The 17,041-nt window shown below is 39.4% G+C and overlaps 1 protein-coding gene across 1 annotated transcript in view; it reads right to left on the bottom strand.

Annotated features, from left to right (window-relative positions):
- Positions 1 to 17,041, bottom strand: part of ntrk3b (neurotrophic tyrosine kinase, receptor, type 3b) — a 257,195-nt gene that overhangs the window by 133,236 nt on the left and 106,918 nt on the right. Inside the window, exons 5-7 of the mRNA XM_034679541.1 lie at positions 4,535 to 4,689; positions 3,735 to 3,877; positions 1,244 to 1,385 (exon numbers count right to left, since the gene is read on the bottom strand). Of these exons, the coding sequence (XP_034535432.1) occupies positions 1,244 to 1,385; positions 3,735 to 3,877; positions 4,535 to 4,689 (440 nt within the window). The remainder of the gene's footprint in view (positions 1 to 1,243; positions 1,386 to 3,734; positions 3,878 to 4,534; positions 4,690 to 17,041) is intronic.

Here is a 17,041-nt window from a genome sequence, read left to right as displayed (position 1 = left end):
CTTCTCTAGCGCTCGTTAGCATCTAATAACATTGTAACAAAATGATTATCAGGCAGGCATTGTGCTTGCTGAACATCACCAGGAGGATTGTAATTGTGATCATGTTTGCATCATGATGTTAGCATTTAGCCAGCACACTACTGTTGCCTCTGGAAAGTCCCACATAGATAATAGCTTCAGTGTAATTTGTGGATATCAGCATTGGTCTAACCAAAGGGTGCCATGACACACTGCCTATATCAACATTGGGATATTTATGACTTTAATTTGACACAAACAGACTTTGATTCCTAATCTTGACTTTAATAAGCAATAACAATAAAGGTCTACAAAAATGAGATTAAGTAAACAGATTATTCAGAATTAACAGACATTGTATGTCAACATATCTTAACAGTGCACATGGGCAGCTTTAACACAACCTATAAGGGAATAGTGTGTTCTAATTAATATGCAAATTCAAGCCTCAAGGTGCAATAAGGTAAACACAGGTAATCCATAAGATGGACCTTCAGAGTGACTTTGACATCTTTGGGTTCAGTTGAAAGGTACCCTGTTCACTGCTGGCTTAGAGGACATTACACTAATTTTCGCATATCATTATGTCAGTCTGGGATACCTATAGAGCAACTATGGATGATTTATAGATTGAAAAACTCTGTCTCTATCTAATGCTTGCATCTGTGAAAACCCTCATTTCAGCATTCCAACAGTTGAGACACAATTCCAGCTTGTTCTGGCCTTTGTTTGCTGTTTTCTGGTGCCTTTGGGAATAGAAAATAGCTGGGACTTTTCAACACAACCAAAAGAACACTTATGAGCAGCTTTCCAAGATAAGAGTAGAGGGAAAGCTGGGCGGTGAAATGCATCTTCCAGGTAAGGGAAAGTTTGAAAGAGCCTCTGAGTGGACGTGCCCTTGACAGAGAGGCTAAGTGGCTATGTCCTTTAACTCTGTTCTAACAGGACGGCAGAGCCTGATATCAAGTTGAGGCCATGCCTCAAAAAGTTCTCCAAACAAGGCATTCAGAGAAATGGAAATCTCGTTCAGGAATAATGCCAACATTTGTGTACCTCATTGTCTGAATCTTTGCTCAGGTTTAGTACGGACATTCAAGATTGTAACATTGTATGTATTATGACATGTATCAGCATGATAGGTCTCCTTTAAATGAATCATTCACATGTCTGCAGTACAAAGCAAGCGTTTCTTTGGATAAAATAACTGGAGGAAAATCTCACTTACATTGTACGTTCAGCTGGATGGAGGAGTTGGTCATCCCCACCACGTTCTCTGCAATGCAGGTCAGCTGGAAGTTGTTGTCATCCCGGCTGATGTTGAACAGAGTCAGGTTGATGGAGTGGATGTTTGGCCAGTATACGTTAGACTATTGAAATAAGAAACAAGAGATATATTTAGTAATATGAAGGATCAAAGGCATACAATATAATTCACACGGGTTTAAATCATTATTGGTTAATTATTGATTCAGAAAAATAAAACAGGGGAAAGAATACAATAAAGCAAAGGAGTGCATTCTGGAAATGTGTGTTAGTCGATATCACTTACACTAGATTTATTGAAAGAAAGTTAAGAGTGATATCCTGCATGTTGTCACTTATTGGACATCACCTTTTGGTAGCAAAACTAATGCTTGTGATTCCCTCCTCTCCCTTACATGGCCGGGTTCCCCAACACTTTACTCATCCTGATGAGCTACAGTATCCTCCCTCGAACATTAAGCCTGAGGCAGAGGCAACTTTCAGCCATAAAGGCACTGAAGACACGGATGACAACTGCAGCCGCACAGTAATTTCACAATCCACTGTTCCTCTCGTCCTGCTGTTTATCTCTGACGTATTTTTTGTTGTGAGGTCCCTGGGGCCTGTCTCTGTGAGTTAGATTAGCAAGTTAGCTGACCCACTGTGGGTTCAGCCCGGCCCTCACAGCGTCACAGAAGTAGCTTAGTTTGAGGAGGGGGTAGGTCATACTAAACAGACTGATTAGAGAAACCCAAAAAGCTTAAGCCAATGTCTTTTTATTTTTATGCAAACATGTGTGGTAGCTTAACTTGTTGGTAGTTTGGCACAACCATCACTCTTTCAGGAGTTCTAGTTAGGCATATTCTTATTAAACTACTGAATCAGCAGCAAGTCCTAAACCCCAAATCTGCGAGAGCTCATTCTGCTGAGATTATACTGCTGAGCCAGAAAAACTTTCATATTTTTCAAAGTAAAAGTAGATATGACATCTGGAGACTACTGGAATGCACCTAGACTCTTCTCCTCTGTAGTTCCAGAGCTGGAAGTATTTGATCCTCACAGTTCCTGCCTACACTTGAGAAAGTTTTAGACCTAGCTCTTTGTGAGCACTCTGCACTCAGTAGTTTAGTGCCAGAGATGATGTTTATGACAATGGCATTGATGTTGATGATGCTGGGGTTTTATGATGATGGTGGTTATATTATTGCTGATGCTTTGGTGGTGATGGTGTTTAAAATAATAACTGCTTATATACACCATGTGCATTCCCTCTAGACCTGCATGTCAGCACCTGTGTCTGATTGGACTTAAGGCAGTTTGTGGCACTTATTAATGTTGTTCCCTCCTGTCTCGATTCTTGCTTGTGTCGTACTCACTCTCAGATAGGAATCATTTTGGACAGATTAACATTGTGACATTGGAGATGGACAGGGCATATAAATACTATTCAGGAAAAAGTGTGTGCACACATTCCTCATGTCACCCCTGCATCAGCCACCCAAGCTCTACCTGAAATTAAAAGATTATTCTACCAATAGACTAATTGACCAAGAAAAATAGGGTAGGTACAAAATGATGATGTATGACTTCACAAGAATTAGGCATGGTAAAATTGTTCCATTTATGGGTATCAGAAAGAGGACTTTTTCATGAAGTATATTAACATAAGAGGGAAATTGGCCATGTCTGTTTTATGTACTTTTTTAATGGTAATGCACATTAATGTCTTTCAACCAGTTAGGTGTGTGTTACATTTTTTATCAATGCTGCAATAATTATCTGCGAGATTTAACATCATGAGTCTGAATACAGTGTAAGTTTCTTCCCTCATAGTGGTGATAAACGACTGCATGAATGACAGAAGTATAGTGTATAAGAAGTTGGTGCAACCACGCAATAGCCATTCATTTGTGGACTAAGGTTTTAAAGTCTTGAGTTTAGCATTGCTGCCATCTGTTTGATTCGCAGCCAGAAGTAAATATAGTTAGAAGAAAAAGTTGGGTACTCAGTATGTTCAGTTCAGTCACTAAATAAGCTGACTTCACAGAGGGCAGAGATCCAGATGCATCCACCTGACACCAAAAGGACCTGAGTACTTGTTTATGTTTAACTTTCATTTAAATCAATGAAAATGGATAATCCTCATCAATATCTTTTAATGAAAGACCAAGCCAAAGGGACTTTAACTGCTTTGTTGCATGCTGTAAATGCTTGATTCAGCTATAAAGTTTGAAACTTTCGGACTCTTTATGTTTGACTTGGTTTAACAGCCAGCCTTGAGTGGTCAATCAGGGAACTGCAGTTTCATGCATTTCCATGCTGGCATAATTTCTCAGCTCAAAGCGACTGCCCCTTGATGAAGCATGCAACTGAGGGAAAGTTGGATTAATTGTGGAGCATGAAGTACAGTGCAAATACACAAGTAAAAATGCAGTGTCTGTGTGTGCATGTTTGTGTGTGTGTGAGAGTCTGACCAGGTGTGTGTTGATGGAGTGCAGGCCGCCAACTGTCCAGTCCACTTCAGGCAGCGGTGATCCGGATCCGTTGCAGCTCACCGTCACGTTGTCGCCCTCCATCACCAACACACTGCTGTGGCTCACGCTGATCTCTGGTAAGTCTGGAAACACACACACACAAACACACACAGTACAAGTTCATGTTAATACACACCTGTCACTGTCTGTGTCTACACATTTTCACACTAAATCAATTAATCACTTTTCATTAATGTAACAGAATTAGTACAAAGCAGACAATCACATATAGACACACACACACACTCTCACACACACACAAACACACACACACACTCACACTCACACTCACACTCTCTCTCTCTCTCTCTCTCTCACGCACACACACACACACACACACACACACACACACTTTAGATGTCAGGGATGAGTCACCACCAGAGATAATACAGCAGAGTCTACAGGCTCTGTCAGAATCAACATACAGCTCCTCACATACTCACCCTCTGAACTCTGTCACAACTCCTCCCCTCCTGCCTTCATCCGTCTCTCTGCTCCTTTTCTACCTCCTCTTCTTCACCTTTAACCCTTTCTTTCCTCCTCCCGGTTTTCATGTCTTCTTCTGTCAGCCACTTTTCCTATCACCCTCCACTTTCCTACCTCTCTTTCACTCTCCTTCTTCCCTCCTGCTCCCCTTTAAGTCCTCGTTCCTCTTTCTTCTGTTTTTGAATGCAGATCACATCCTACCTCCCCCCCTACCACTCCCCCTCCATCTCCTCCTTCTTCTCCTCTGCTCTTACCACAGTTGTTGATGTACATGTTGTGCAGTCGTATCTTGGAGGCTCCATTCCTGCAGTACAGCTGCTGTGTATGGAGCCCGGCCTCTCCTCTCTGCTGCCAAAGCTGGATCCAGCGGATATCACAGCCGCATTCGAACACCACGCCATCAAGACGCCTGGAAAGACAGTTAAGAAGCAACTTAATCAACAGAGACAACAACAGCAGTCAAATCACTGGGGATGTATAGAACGCAATTATCTGTATCTGTTTATGTCTTAAACACATATCTTGGACCATATTTCTTCATTTATCTTTAAAAGCTTTAAAAGCTCTCCAACCTTGTTGCATGTTTCTAAAAGGAGAGCTTGTTCATGCAGTGGTAGATGACCAGAATATAAGGAAAGTCATTTTAAAGTGTCTATGAAAATAATGAAGGCAGCTAACAAAAATACAAATCTGAAAAGCACCCTTTGTCTATTTTGGATTGTTGATTTAGACTCTGTTTTTTGTAGGCCTCAGTATTAAATCATGAGGGGAAAATATCATCAGAGTGCATTTAAGTTCATATCCTTTATGTTTATGTGTAGTCCTTTACACCTCACACAAAAGACTTTCAGAACTGTTATCTCAAAAACACACAAACAATGGCAGAAGTGACACTTGTATAATGAGCTGCATTCAGGTCCTATCTTAACCGACATAAATTTTACAGTTGCTGTGACACAGCAGTATACAATTGGAGGCAATAAGCCTCTTCAGCAACAGCAACAAAGATAATATTTGGCATGGCAGCAAGTCAAGTTCTGCAGAGATTAACATGAGGAATTAAGATCCAGTTTCCTGGAAAAATACCTACTGACGAGCAGAATGTTTGGCATGTGTCTGCACAGTCATATGGATGTAAACAAGAACGCCTTATATAATCCTCTCTAATACTACAATGCAACTGTCACAGCCCAAATTTCAAATGTCTTTTTTTACATATTAAAACTGGGTTAACACTATGGCTACAAGGGCTTCTTCCTTTGTCTCGTCATGCTTTAATGGTATCCTGCTGTTCAGCTGTGTGGAGATACAAGGGTGGTCAAAGCTGACTGCTAAAACAAGAACTCTGGAGGCACCTCAGTCTTAATTAGACATCTAAAGAAAAAAGAGGGGTGGTGTTTAATGCTGAGCACTGACAGAATAACTTTATAATTTAATTTAGCTTATATCCAATTCCACTCAGGATTATTACCAGACAGTTCTTATTCTTAAGTCCTCATTGGGAATGTCTGGGTTTTGTAGACCTCAAGATTAAACATTGTGATCATTGCTGAAACAAGAATTACTAGTTGCTCAAATAAGTTATTAATATTGTGATCATTGAAGGCCTAAAATGTTGATCATTTGTTGTGTCTGAACTGTTGCCCAGCCACCAACCACTACCTAGAACTGTGGCTCAAGTCGATGACGACTATTATCTGGTTGTAAAGAATCGCATCTAATAGTGCGTCGAGGATGGACAGTATTTTGATTAAAAAAATTGAGAAAAGTTGTGAGCTGAGTTGTAAACTCGCCCAAAGCTTTGTGTAACAAACACAAGCATGTGTACGTTCCCTGCAGGGAAGGCTGGTGCTGCTAGCTCTGCTAATGTGGCCACCCTCTGTAAATCTGTTGTTTACCCACAGACGTATGAATCCGTGTTGCATGGATTGGGATCATTTTTGACTTTGTTTCTCAGTCTTTTCTTGCTTTTATACTAGTCAGATAGTCAGAACATACATTTCCCTTTGAAAAACTAGTAAATTAGTCACTTCAGAACATCGTTAGTACACATGGCTTGAACAATGGTATAAAACATGATGCTGCAGGTACCTGTAGCTTCAATTCTTAAAGCTGTCTTTTATCTTTGACTCTGAATGAAACCATTCCATGTGTGATTATCTGCAGCTCTGTGTTTAAAATCAAACTCAATTTAAGGTGGTAAATCCCCAGAAAAACTATCAAAAACTGCTGTATTCACAGGAAGTTAAAATCCACAGGAGAACCTTGAGTTCCAGTCTTTAGAACAACATGAACCTCAGCCTGCTGCTTCCACCAAGCTGTGCACACACTTCACCTTCTCCATTAGCAGCAGCAGAGAGGAGGCAATAACAAGTTGCAGCTGCACAAAATCCAACATTACTGACACATCCTAATTAGCAACATTGTTCACAGAATCAATAACAATACAATTAACAACATCTATGATAAAAATCTGCTTTATAATCAAGTGACTGCTCATGCACAACACCCTGCAGTAAATGAGTGTCAGCACAGATGTATGACTTTGTTTAAAGTGAATGGATTCTTTCAAATTAAAAGACAAGATGAGAACAATGCAGGCCGACACTGAGACATTCAAATGTGAGGAGGTCAAAGGTCAAAGCAACGCTCATGCTATCAGTTTTAGTCAGACAGGCATCATTAGTCCTCTCTGAGCATATATTTCACTCTCACAGCAAAGACTAACATTATTCAACACTGTACACCACCTCTGCAATGTGCATATGTCCAATCTGGAAGCTGTGATTGGCCAATTTTGTCAAGATGAATACCTGTCCAAGTGTCCTTGAAAGAGGTCAATAATATATTGCAGACAGCATGAATAATGCATGTGAGCCGTCCAATGTGCCATATGAAGTAATGAGAATAGATTTCCTCAGGTGGATCTTGCTTATTATCATGTGCTCACTGGATCTGATACTCTGGTTAGAGCAGTCTTTTCACAGCCTCTGTATGACAGCTTAGCAGGAGTGCTACAAGGATAGCACACCACATCCATCCAGTGTGATCGTATCTTTCCTTTTCCTAGAGAAAAACATGGTGACCTTACACCTGGTTATTGAAGGGTTATTTTGTACAGGTGCACTCAGTCTGTGTTAGAATGATTTCAGAAATACAATCAGGTTTATTTCCATGAAAGATCACCCATGTCAGGGATTTATCTTTGTGTCCAAGGTGCAAAAGAATTAACCTAAAAGTACAATTTAAAAAAAGGAAATCTGCTACACAGCAGCTACTCCTACTGACAATAAAGTTGATTTTATAAAAATATATATTTGTCGTTATTTATATCAAATTATATTTAATACCATACAAACTGTATACAAAGGGTTTAGAGGACGAGCTGTGCAATTGTGAAGGAACGTGCAAGATGATGGTTGAGTTTAAATATCCTAAAGCATTGAAAAACAGATACAATGTTCAATGTGAAGGTACAACACTTAAAGGAATAGTTTGGCAGAGGAACATGCATATGTGTCTTCAAATGGTGTTAAAGAAAGTGGTTTTCTGATAGTAAAGCACAGGAACATTTCTAAATTAGCATTATTTTATTTAATTATTTAAAAATAATAATCATAAGTATGTTTAAATGAGTGTATGATCACCTGAATATAAAAATATTTTTGTTTTATTTCTACAAAAGGAGCTGGTCCCCTTTCACAGAGACCGTCAACTGACAAACAAGTAATATGTGTGTTTTTATATTTAGTGACTGGCCGTGCAAAATGTGCCGTTTGTGAAACAATGAAGAAGACAGTGGTTTTCGTTGTAAGCAAAATTCTTTGTATCAATCATGTTTTGATGGTAAACCTTGACAAATGTAGCATTACACTAATCATGCATCACAGGAGCCGCTTGTCCTCAAAGGCCACGGTCCCATAACTGTCAGGAGGGGTAAGAAAGGCAGCATTTCAATCATTCAAACCACTAGATATCACAAAATATTCCCACTTCTACATTATGTACCTTTAAGTGAAGAATAATTAATAGTTAATGTAACACATGGCCTGATTTAAAGTCTGAACATTCGTGTAATGTTAAGACTGAGGGGCTGGGTGAGAGTCTGTGTCATGTGGAGGTTGTAGGTGGGGCCTTGTTTTGGTGATGTCTTTTATTCTGTCTAACAAAAGATACAAGTCAAAATGTATAAGTCAAATAAATTCATAAATACCTCTGAAGAAAACTCTGTTTAACTCCAGTTACTTTCTGTCACATATCTACTTAAAAAAACAACCTGTGCCCTTTTTACACTATATTTGAAAGTAAGAACAAGAAAAGAGATATCTAATTCTGTCCTCCAGTCTGAGATTGCCACAGTTTGTGTTGTGATCATCAAACATCTATTAGACAACAAAACCCCTTTATTTCCTGATAAATGTTTTTAGCAAATAAGATTAATCCAAGTAAAATGTTTTTTCAATATATGCAGTGATGTTAGCAGCTACAAGTTCTGCTTAATTTGGTTCAGTTAGGGTGCATAGTGGCCATACAAACTGTAAGAAGTATTTGTTGGGTATTACTTGGCTGGCTGATAAGCTCATTACAATTTACTGAGCACCACAGTCTTGGCACCTTGTTAATAATTATTTCTAAGAGTGCATGACTCTTTCCAGGGAATGTTTTGGGAAGTTATTGGGGAATCATTGACCCAAGAAATCAAGCACTTTACAAACTTATTTCCAAACATGTAGGTCTAAATTGGGATTAAAAGACCTCTCAAGGCTGTGATTTAGTAAGGAAAATCCAAATTGCTGGAAACATATTCACATTTAGTCATTTTTGGAGGGCTTGAGGTGATCATATACAAACATTTTTATTCAAAAATACATAGAAGTCACAAGTCAAAACTACCATAAAGCAATATTACAAATAAAGCAGCTTAACTATTGCATAAAACATGTAGATTGAAAGCAAAATGCTGTTTTAAAAAAAAAAAAGTTAATTAGACCGAAGTGTTAAACTTCACAAATGAGTTGGGCTCACACCAAAGACTGCAAAACATGGTCATACCTTCATCAGCTGGTGGTTTCTAATGAGGTGTTTTGCAGTCCAATGATGGCGATTGACTCCAAAGCTAAAACACCCCCACCCGTCAGCCAAATCAGCCATTCCCCTAATTATGTGACTTTATGCTAAACTCTATAATCCAAACAGATTATTATAAAAAGATAGCTTTATGCACATTGTGTAAAAATAAAGTACTGAGCTATTCCGATCTAAACTGTTTTTGTATCAGGCTCTAAACATGTTTTATTTTGCCGTGAAAGAACATTTTAATATTGTCTCTAATGGATTTGTTGGCTTTTGCAGCCATATATCAAGTCAGCACTTGAGGAACTAGATTTTTTGCACTACATATTGGCTTCATTTTTGAACACCAGAGGTTACCATTTAGTCCACACTCAGGTTGTGCCCCCTTCATGTCAGAGACGAAATATTCTATTAAAGGCTTTTATTTAATGCTGAGCAAAGTATACTGCAGAAGATCAAAGCTCAAGAGCCGGGCTGCAAGCTCTCCCCCCCTCTATATAATTAGGTTAAATGTTATTTAGAAGCACCACCTCCACTCACAATTCCTCAGGGCAGAGCTGATTGGGCCTGAAATGCAGCAATGCAGATAAAGAAAGCAGCTGAAATAAGGCTGATGTTGGTTTCAATTGCGTGCCCTGCTGAACACTACAGTAAAAGAGTTTTGGAGTTTTTTACAGCTTTACATCTAAACAAATTATAAGACAACAAAAGGAGAAAAACTGACAGCTGGAAGAAGATAAATGTGTGGAGGAGAGCAGATTAGACTGAGAAAAGAACAAAAGCAAACAGCAGTGTGACCCCGGATGCAGAGAGCTAACAGCGTGATGTTTCCTTGAAGCTGGCTAACGATCCCGCCCGCTTCTCAAGAGGAGAGCTAATGATCACCACCGGAGGCTGTTTTTCTGGGAAATGTACACACAGGTGCTTCAGCTGAGGAGCTGCGGATCACAGGCAGCGTTAAAGCTATATGCTGCATTGTTGCTCTCCTGCTTTGATCTCGTCTTGAACGCTCTGCCTCCTCTCCTTACACTGTTGTCAGGAATTATTTTAGCATTTTGAATCTTGTGTGTTTAATAAAATACCTAATTTAGCACATTTACAGCTGAGCTACTGATGTCTTGTGTGACGGTGTGTTTTATTTTCTGTGGTGTTTGGCGTTTTGGGTATTCCGTGCATTGATGTAGACTTGAATGTAACCTCAATGAGAGGTAACTTTTACTACAACACAGTGCATCCAGATGTAAAGATACATGAAAGAAAGTCTCCCAAGAAAGTGGGAGTCTTTGAGCTGAGCGTTTGTTCCTTTCTTTAGGTTTTTCAAAATGTGGAGCTACATGTTCTGTGTGGGAGCAAGGGTGGCCAATAAAATCATACAGAGTGTGTAAAAGAGTCTCTAAGTCTCTAAACTATCTGTTACTAACTATGGCAATATAGAAGGATTCCAATTGTGCCAATATCTACGTTTTTTGGAGTGCAGTTCGACTTCTCCTGTTTTCATAAATGTTCTGTTTTATAACCCTAATCCAGTAGCTCTTCAGGCTGCTCACACATCAGTGCTCGGTAACTGTCATTATTTCTCAACCCAAAGATTTCCCAGAGACTTACGTTTTCGACACAAAGCACAATGTTTTCTATCCCTTTGCAGGGGTTCAGCCATGAAAAATCATCACATGTAACTGTTAACATGCACATGAGTGTTTTTGCGCATTTTCAGTATTACCGTAATGTTTTAGACTCAAAACACTTTCATATACCATCACTGGGTCTCAATATCACCGACAGAAGTTAGCTTCAGAGCTAAAATAGCACAGCTAATAACAACTACTCAACTTCTGTTGAAACGTTGATCGTGGAAATAAACGACCAGCTTACCCACTCTACCTGTGACCAACTGCCACTTTTATTATTTATTTCTGCTTACCTGCAAATGACACAAACAGGAGAGCCCATTGTTGAGAACACAGGCTTTTGTCTATGAACTCATTAACTCTCTTCACAATAGCCAAAAACTTTTGGTGCTTCATTATAATATATTCATCTTTTTGTTGTTGTTACTAAAACTACCAAGAAATATGGTAAAAAGGGACAGTGGTTGTGAAGTTGTTCTCACTGACATAAGTGAAAAAGATTAGTATGAAGACATTATGGCAAATCCTATTTCATTTCATTTAAGTACATCATATACCAAGTTTTTCTTTATAAGAGTTGATATAAGAAGGGATTTCTAAGTTCTAACTGTCTGTTTTTGGAGGTAAAAAGTGACTGTAGTAAAATTACTTCTATGTTATTACATGGCAGATATCAGGGTCTCCCTGAAGATGATGCTTCATACTTTTTAAAGGTGACATATCACGCTTTTTCCATCAATATATATTGGTCTAAGAGGTCCCCAAAACATGTCAAAACAAGTTTATGCTCAAAAAAACACTTTGAAATCAGATTTTGGCATGCCTGAAAAGCCCTCTTCTTCAGCCCTCCTCAGAACAGTCTATTTTCTCTCTGACCACGCCCCCTCAGAAAGTGGATGTGGCCTCGGCTGTCCAACACGTTGATCTAATGTTTACATGTTGGCTGAATATACACGGCTGCTCACAGATCGCGTTACTTCAACCCTCTGAATCTGATCCTGGCGGAGAGGCGCCTGCAGCAGGACCTTTCTGAACGTTTGGTCATAGATTTAGTGTTTCTTGTTGTTTTATTTATCAGTATGTAGTCGTGTGTCTTGGTACACAGCGACGAACGTGTAGCTATGTGGCTATGCTAACTAGTGCTAGCACTTATCCACGATAAATAAAAATCATCCACTAGATCTTCAAATCTGCAGACGTGGGGAGTAAAACCGACCTCTGCCAGAAAGGCAGCAGAACCTTTCTGAAGGATTGGTCACGGATTTAGTGTTTCTTGTTGTTTTATTTGTCAGTATGTAGACGTGTGTCTTGGTACACAGCTACAGCTACGACATGTAGCTATGTGGCTATGCTAACTAGCGATAGCACTTTTCCATGACAAATAAAAATCATCCACTAGATCCTCAAGTCTGCAGACGTGGGGAGTAAAACCGACCTTTGTGTTTATTAAGACAGCCTACAACTAGCATGCCTCCCTCCTAAGCTCCTTGTTAGCACACATGTGCAGGGAATGAAAAACAGAGGAGGAGTTGAGTTGTATTTTATACAGTCTATGGGCTGAACAAGCTCCGAGCTCTGACTCAGTTACAGACCGGATATTGTTGTGACGTAACAAAAACACGGAAGTCTAAAACGGCTTGTTTCACACACATTTACAGAAAGGTGGAGAAATCAGAACAGGGGCAGAATGGATTTTTTTTATTCTCGGGGGGTTTGTAGACATGCCAGGGAAACATATTTCAGGTAGAGAACCATTAAAAAGTCGATTTTGCATGATATGTCACCTTTAAGTCATGTTTCTGCAAATACAAAGGACAATGTCATCAAGGATTTGAGTTAAAAGGTAACTTTGCCTTAATGGTGTATTCAGTACTGTGCATTAAAATATTGAAATTTCACATGTTTATAGTCTGAGTCATTCAGTCTGTGTATTCAATTGCATCTTCAGCCAATCTTTTAAGGACGCAGATATATAAAGGAGTGAGTCATGTGCTTTAAAGCAGTTTAACTTTTGATATGACTTATTTTTCATAGAACTGAACAGTGGAATGAATATAAATGTTGTGTGTTTTAACCAATAGCCAAGGGCATCTGAGCAGGAATCTCTTGCTTTTCAATTTATTGAAACTTTTAGATTCACCATAACATATGTTTGAATGGATGTAAATGTATTGAGATTTCACATTCTCAACTAATTCTCAAAGAGGCCAAGCACTGATCAGTTCACAGAGCAAACATTTCTACCAATTATCATTTTGGAGTACAGTGACTTTTTTGAGAACTCTACAAAAACTGTGTTTGTCTTTCCTGGTCTGTCCTCTTCTTCTTACCAAGTGCCCTGAGTGATTAATAGTGGCTCTAAATAAACTGCATTACCCAACGGACACTATGACCTGTCCCCACCTGTTCCAGTTATAGCCTTCCTGCTTTCTTTAGCTGTCAATGGCTAGGCACATATTAATGTTGCACAAACATGCACCCACATTAGAGCCAATGGGTGTGTTGGTCTTAGAATAAGGTGTGCTCAGGAACAAAGATGGCATGTTGCAAACTAAAGGAAAGAGGAAGTTTCTGCACCTTAGAGTAATAAAGACCTAAAGAAAAGTATAAATCGAAATAAAAATAGTCCAAATCAAAATCTGAGGCAGTACTGTCCTAAAATGTTGAGGGTGCATTAGCAAGACAGTAAGATGGGCATGCACGTTCACAATGTGCCTTCCTTTGCTTTCTACACACAGATATGCACAGATGTGCTCCCACTCATAATAAAATATCAGTGCTTTTGCTGATACAGTGGTATTGCGTTTTTTATTAGGACAGAGGGCTTGGAAACACAAGTGAACCCCATACATCATGATACTGCTCTCGATATCTACTTCACACCAGCGCTGCATGAGCCAGAATCTACAGCCAGAGACATCATGAGATCTCCACTATCACCAGACATACCATCACAAGTGCTACCACACAAGTAAGGGGGATTTTTTTACAATCCTCAAACAGTGTTGCTTATCATGGTGCACAATTATTAAGAAAGACTGAACTATTCATCGCTCACGCAATACAGGACACAGCCATGTGATCCAACAGCAAAAATGTATAAATTAAGATTTAGAGCCTGCCTTTCTTTGATGTAAAGCACACAGGACATTAATTGCCATTAGATCCTGTCCAATACGGTCGACATTTCCTGTGTTATATATGTGTTAGGCTGCTGTGTCTCGTGCGTAAATGTTCATTTGGAAAGTCCATGATTGTTTCTGCCGCGACAATATTTTCTGGGATCTATCCATGCATCAACATAGCTAGATTCCATTGATTGGTTTCGTTCACTTTATGCCCAATACACACCTTTGAATAATCAAGGGAATTAATCCAACCTCTTTACTCCTTTCATTGCACCTCACAAAGTGTCCTGATTGTGTGCCACTTCACAAGCACAGATATGCCCTAATTCACTTTGTGCGCTTTAGTCTGTTAAGTGTGTTTTAGATAATTAAAATGGGACCCTAATACTTGTGTAGAAAGCCGGTGAGGTGCTTTGTTTGTGTAACACATCTCAAGTTGAGAGACTGTTGAGTATTTGCCCAGGAATACAAGGAACCTAGGCCACCCCAGCCCAAAGTCTTTATTTAAATCAACAAAACAGCTAGTGCTTGCAGTCAGTTACTTTTTATTCATAAAAAAGCTAAATAACTGTATTGTGTTAGCATCAGCTCACTATTATCATGTATTCACTGTAAAAATCTAAATGTGCTACTTAATGGTTTGCTGACACCAGCCAACTAGCACACCAATTTAAATGAGCTGAGTCCTGGCCCTTATTTATTCCCACTTCAAGAGATTTAGAAGTTATATTGAAAAGGTATTAATAATTCGCTCCAAACCCCTCTTGACAAGAGGCTGACATACAGCTTTTATACAAATCACAAAACACCATGTTTTCAAGAGAACATATTTCATCAGATCTTTTGTAAATAGATAGGGTGTTATGAGAATGTACTGCAGTTTTGTACAAGCCAACAGCAGAGGTACCCTGCACTGGTATCATTATTTCATAAACTCCTGTGCAACAAAGTCCACTCAGCTGTTAGTTTTTGCAGAGCCTGTTTCATTTGAGTGAGTTACAGAGCTCAGTCAGGGAAGGACTTTACATTCAAAAAGATGTAAACACCTCTACTTCCACCCATCCAAAGCTGCTCATTCCTTATTTGTGCCAGCTTGAACACAAGCACTATATGCTTCACAGCTTGAGTGATCAGTTAGTATGTCAGAACTCACTGGATTAGAAAAATAAGTTGGTGTGCAGTGAGCTATGCTGCCTGCTGATAGTGTTTTTATGGAAAAACATCCGCAGTCCCACAGGCAGACAGCATGGACAGTGGAGGAGACGGTCTGGTTTTACATCAGCAGGTCACAGAGAGAAGAGGGTGACTGACTGCACACAGGGATCCAATCAACTGCAACACTGACAACTTATTAGAAGGCACAAATATGCTCTTCTAGTTATAGTGCATCACTGACTATTATTAATAGAGATCCACCGAAAAGAATACTTCCTTTCAACAGCAGTACTTTTTTGTGAAGCAGCTATTAGAAAAACAATGTACTGTTCACCAACATTATGTAAGCTTTGATTTCTATTACTTAGGGATGATTCAGTTTGATGAACAATTGATTTTAACGTGCATGTGATGACTCAAATCTCCCTTTCCAAGGTACTACACACATTTGAAAAGTATACAGGAGCACACATCAGATTGCTACAGGTATGAGCTTTTTGCATGCCCTATTCTAAAACCCTGGGAATCAGAAGACCCCCCCTCTGCAGCACTAACTGCATGAACTGCCACCAGTCCTCTGAGAGGAGTTTCCACAAGATCTTGGAGAGTGTCTGTAAATTTGTGCCAAAAGAGCATTGGTGAGGTCAGTCACCGATGTTGGCTGGGAACACCTGGCTAACAATCAGCATTGTTATTCCTCCCAAAGGTGTTTAGAGGGGTTAAGGTCAGCGCTCTGCAGGCAAGTCGAGTTGTCAAACCCTGTCGTATACTGCACAAGAGCACAGTCGAGATAGTTTTATGTATCTGCCAATGGTAGTATTTCTACATAAGGAATAACTAGATTTTCCCTGGAAGACATACACAATTTCCATGCAGGGACAAGAATGGCTCATGACCTTTTACCTGCAGCTTTATCCTTCATTTTTAAACATTATACATCATGTATTTAGCCACTATTGGGCTATTTCAGACCATTTAAAGGCTTCTGGTTTTACAAATGATCAAATGCAAACCTTAAAAAGTCAGCTGGAGACAGAGTTATCATCCAATTTAAAGGGTTGAGCATTAGCTTACACTGGTTAGCTGCAGCTGAGAAAATCTGCTAGCAACTGTCAGTTTCAGCTGACAAAGTTCAAGATCTTTAGAGAAGCTTGCTTTTGTTTGCTTTTGTGTAAAACTGAAAACCCATTGTTGAAACGTCTAATATTTAAAGCGGTAAGTCCTCCACTGTTATCATTGTTAACTGTACATTAGTCATGCTAGGAAGGAGAGATTGACAGGCATTGGAACAGTAACCAGGGGCGGTGCTAAACATCACTTTTTTTCTGTTTGATGGTATATTAAATTAAATTGTATCAGGATTTTGTATAATATCATTCTACTTTTTTTCATCTTTTAATGCAAAGCAATCATTGTAGTGTTCCTGCTTTACACTTCCCATAGATCAGCTGTCAATCAGACGGCGTGGCCAGTCCTGTCATTATTATTATGGAGTGGAAAGGAGATAATCTAGCTGTCATGCCATCACGCCATCAGACTGGCTTCTACATCTTGAAGCAGTTGATTGACAGTCGGCCATCTTTTCTCAGGGAACATGCTGAATATCAGATGTAGTCATGAACTGCATCATGTCATTTTTAGCCTATGTTTGCTGCATTAATACTGCACTGTTGCTCTCTTTCTATGAGAAATGTCAAATTATGCTCCATTTTTGTTGCACAGCAGGAGGTGTGGAGATTAGAGCTGGGGGAAATAATGGTGCATGTCAATCAAGGGG

This window comes from Notolabrus celidotus, chromosome 3, assembly GCF_009762535.1.
Source record: "Notolabrus celidotus isolate fNotCel1 chromosome 3, fNotCel1.pri, whole genome shotgun sequence".
Classification (NCBI taxonomy): domain Eukaryota; kingdom Metazoa; phylum Chordata; class Actinopteri; order Labriformes; family Labridae; genus Notolabrus; species Notolabrus celidotus.
The sequence above is the reverse complement of the archived record's forward strand: the minus strand, read 5'-3'. Positions and strand labels throughout refer to the sequence as shown.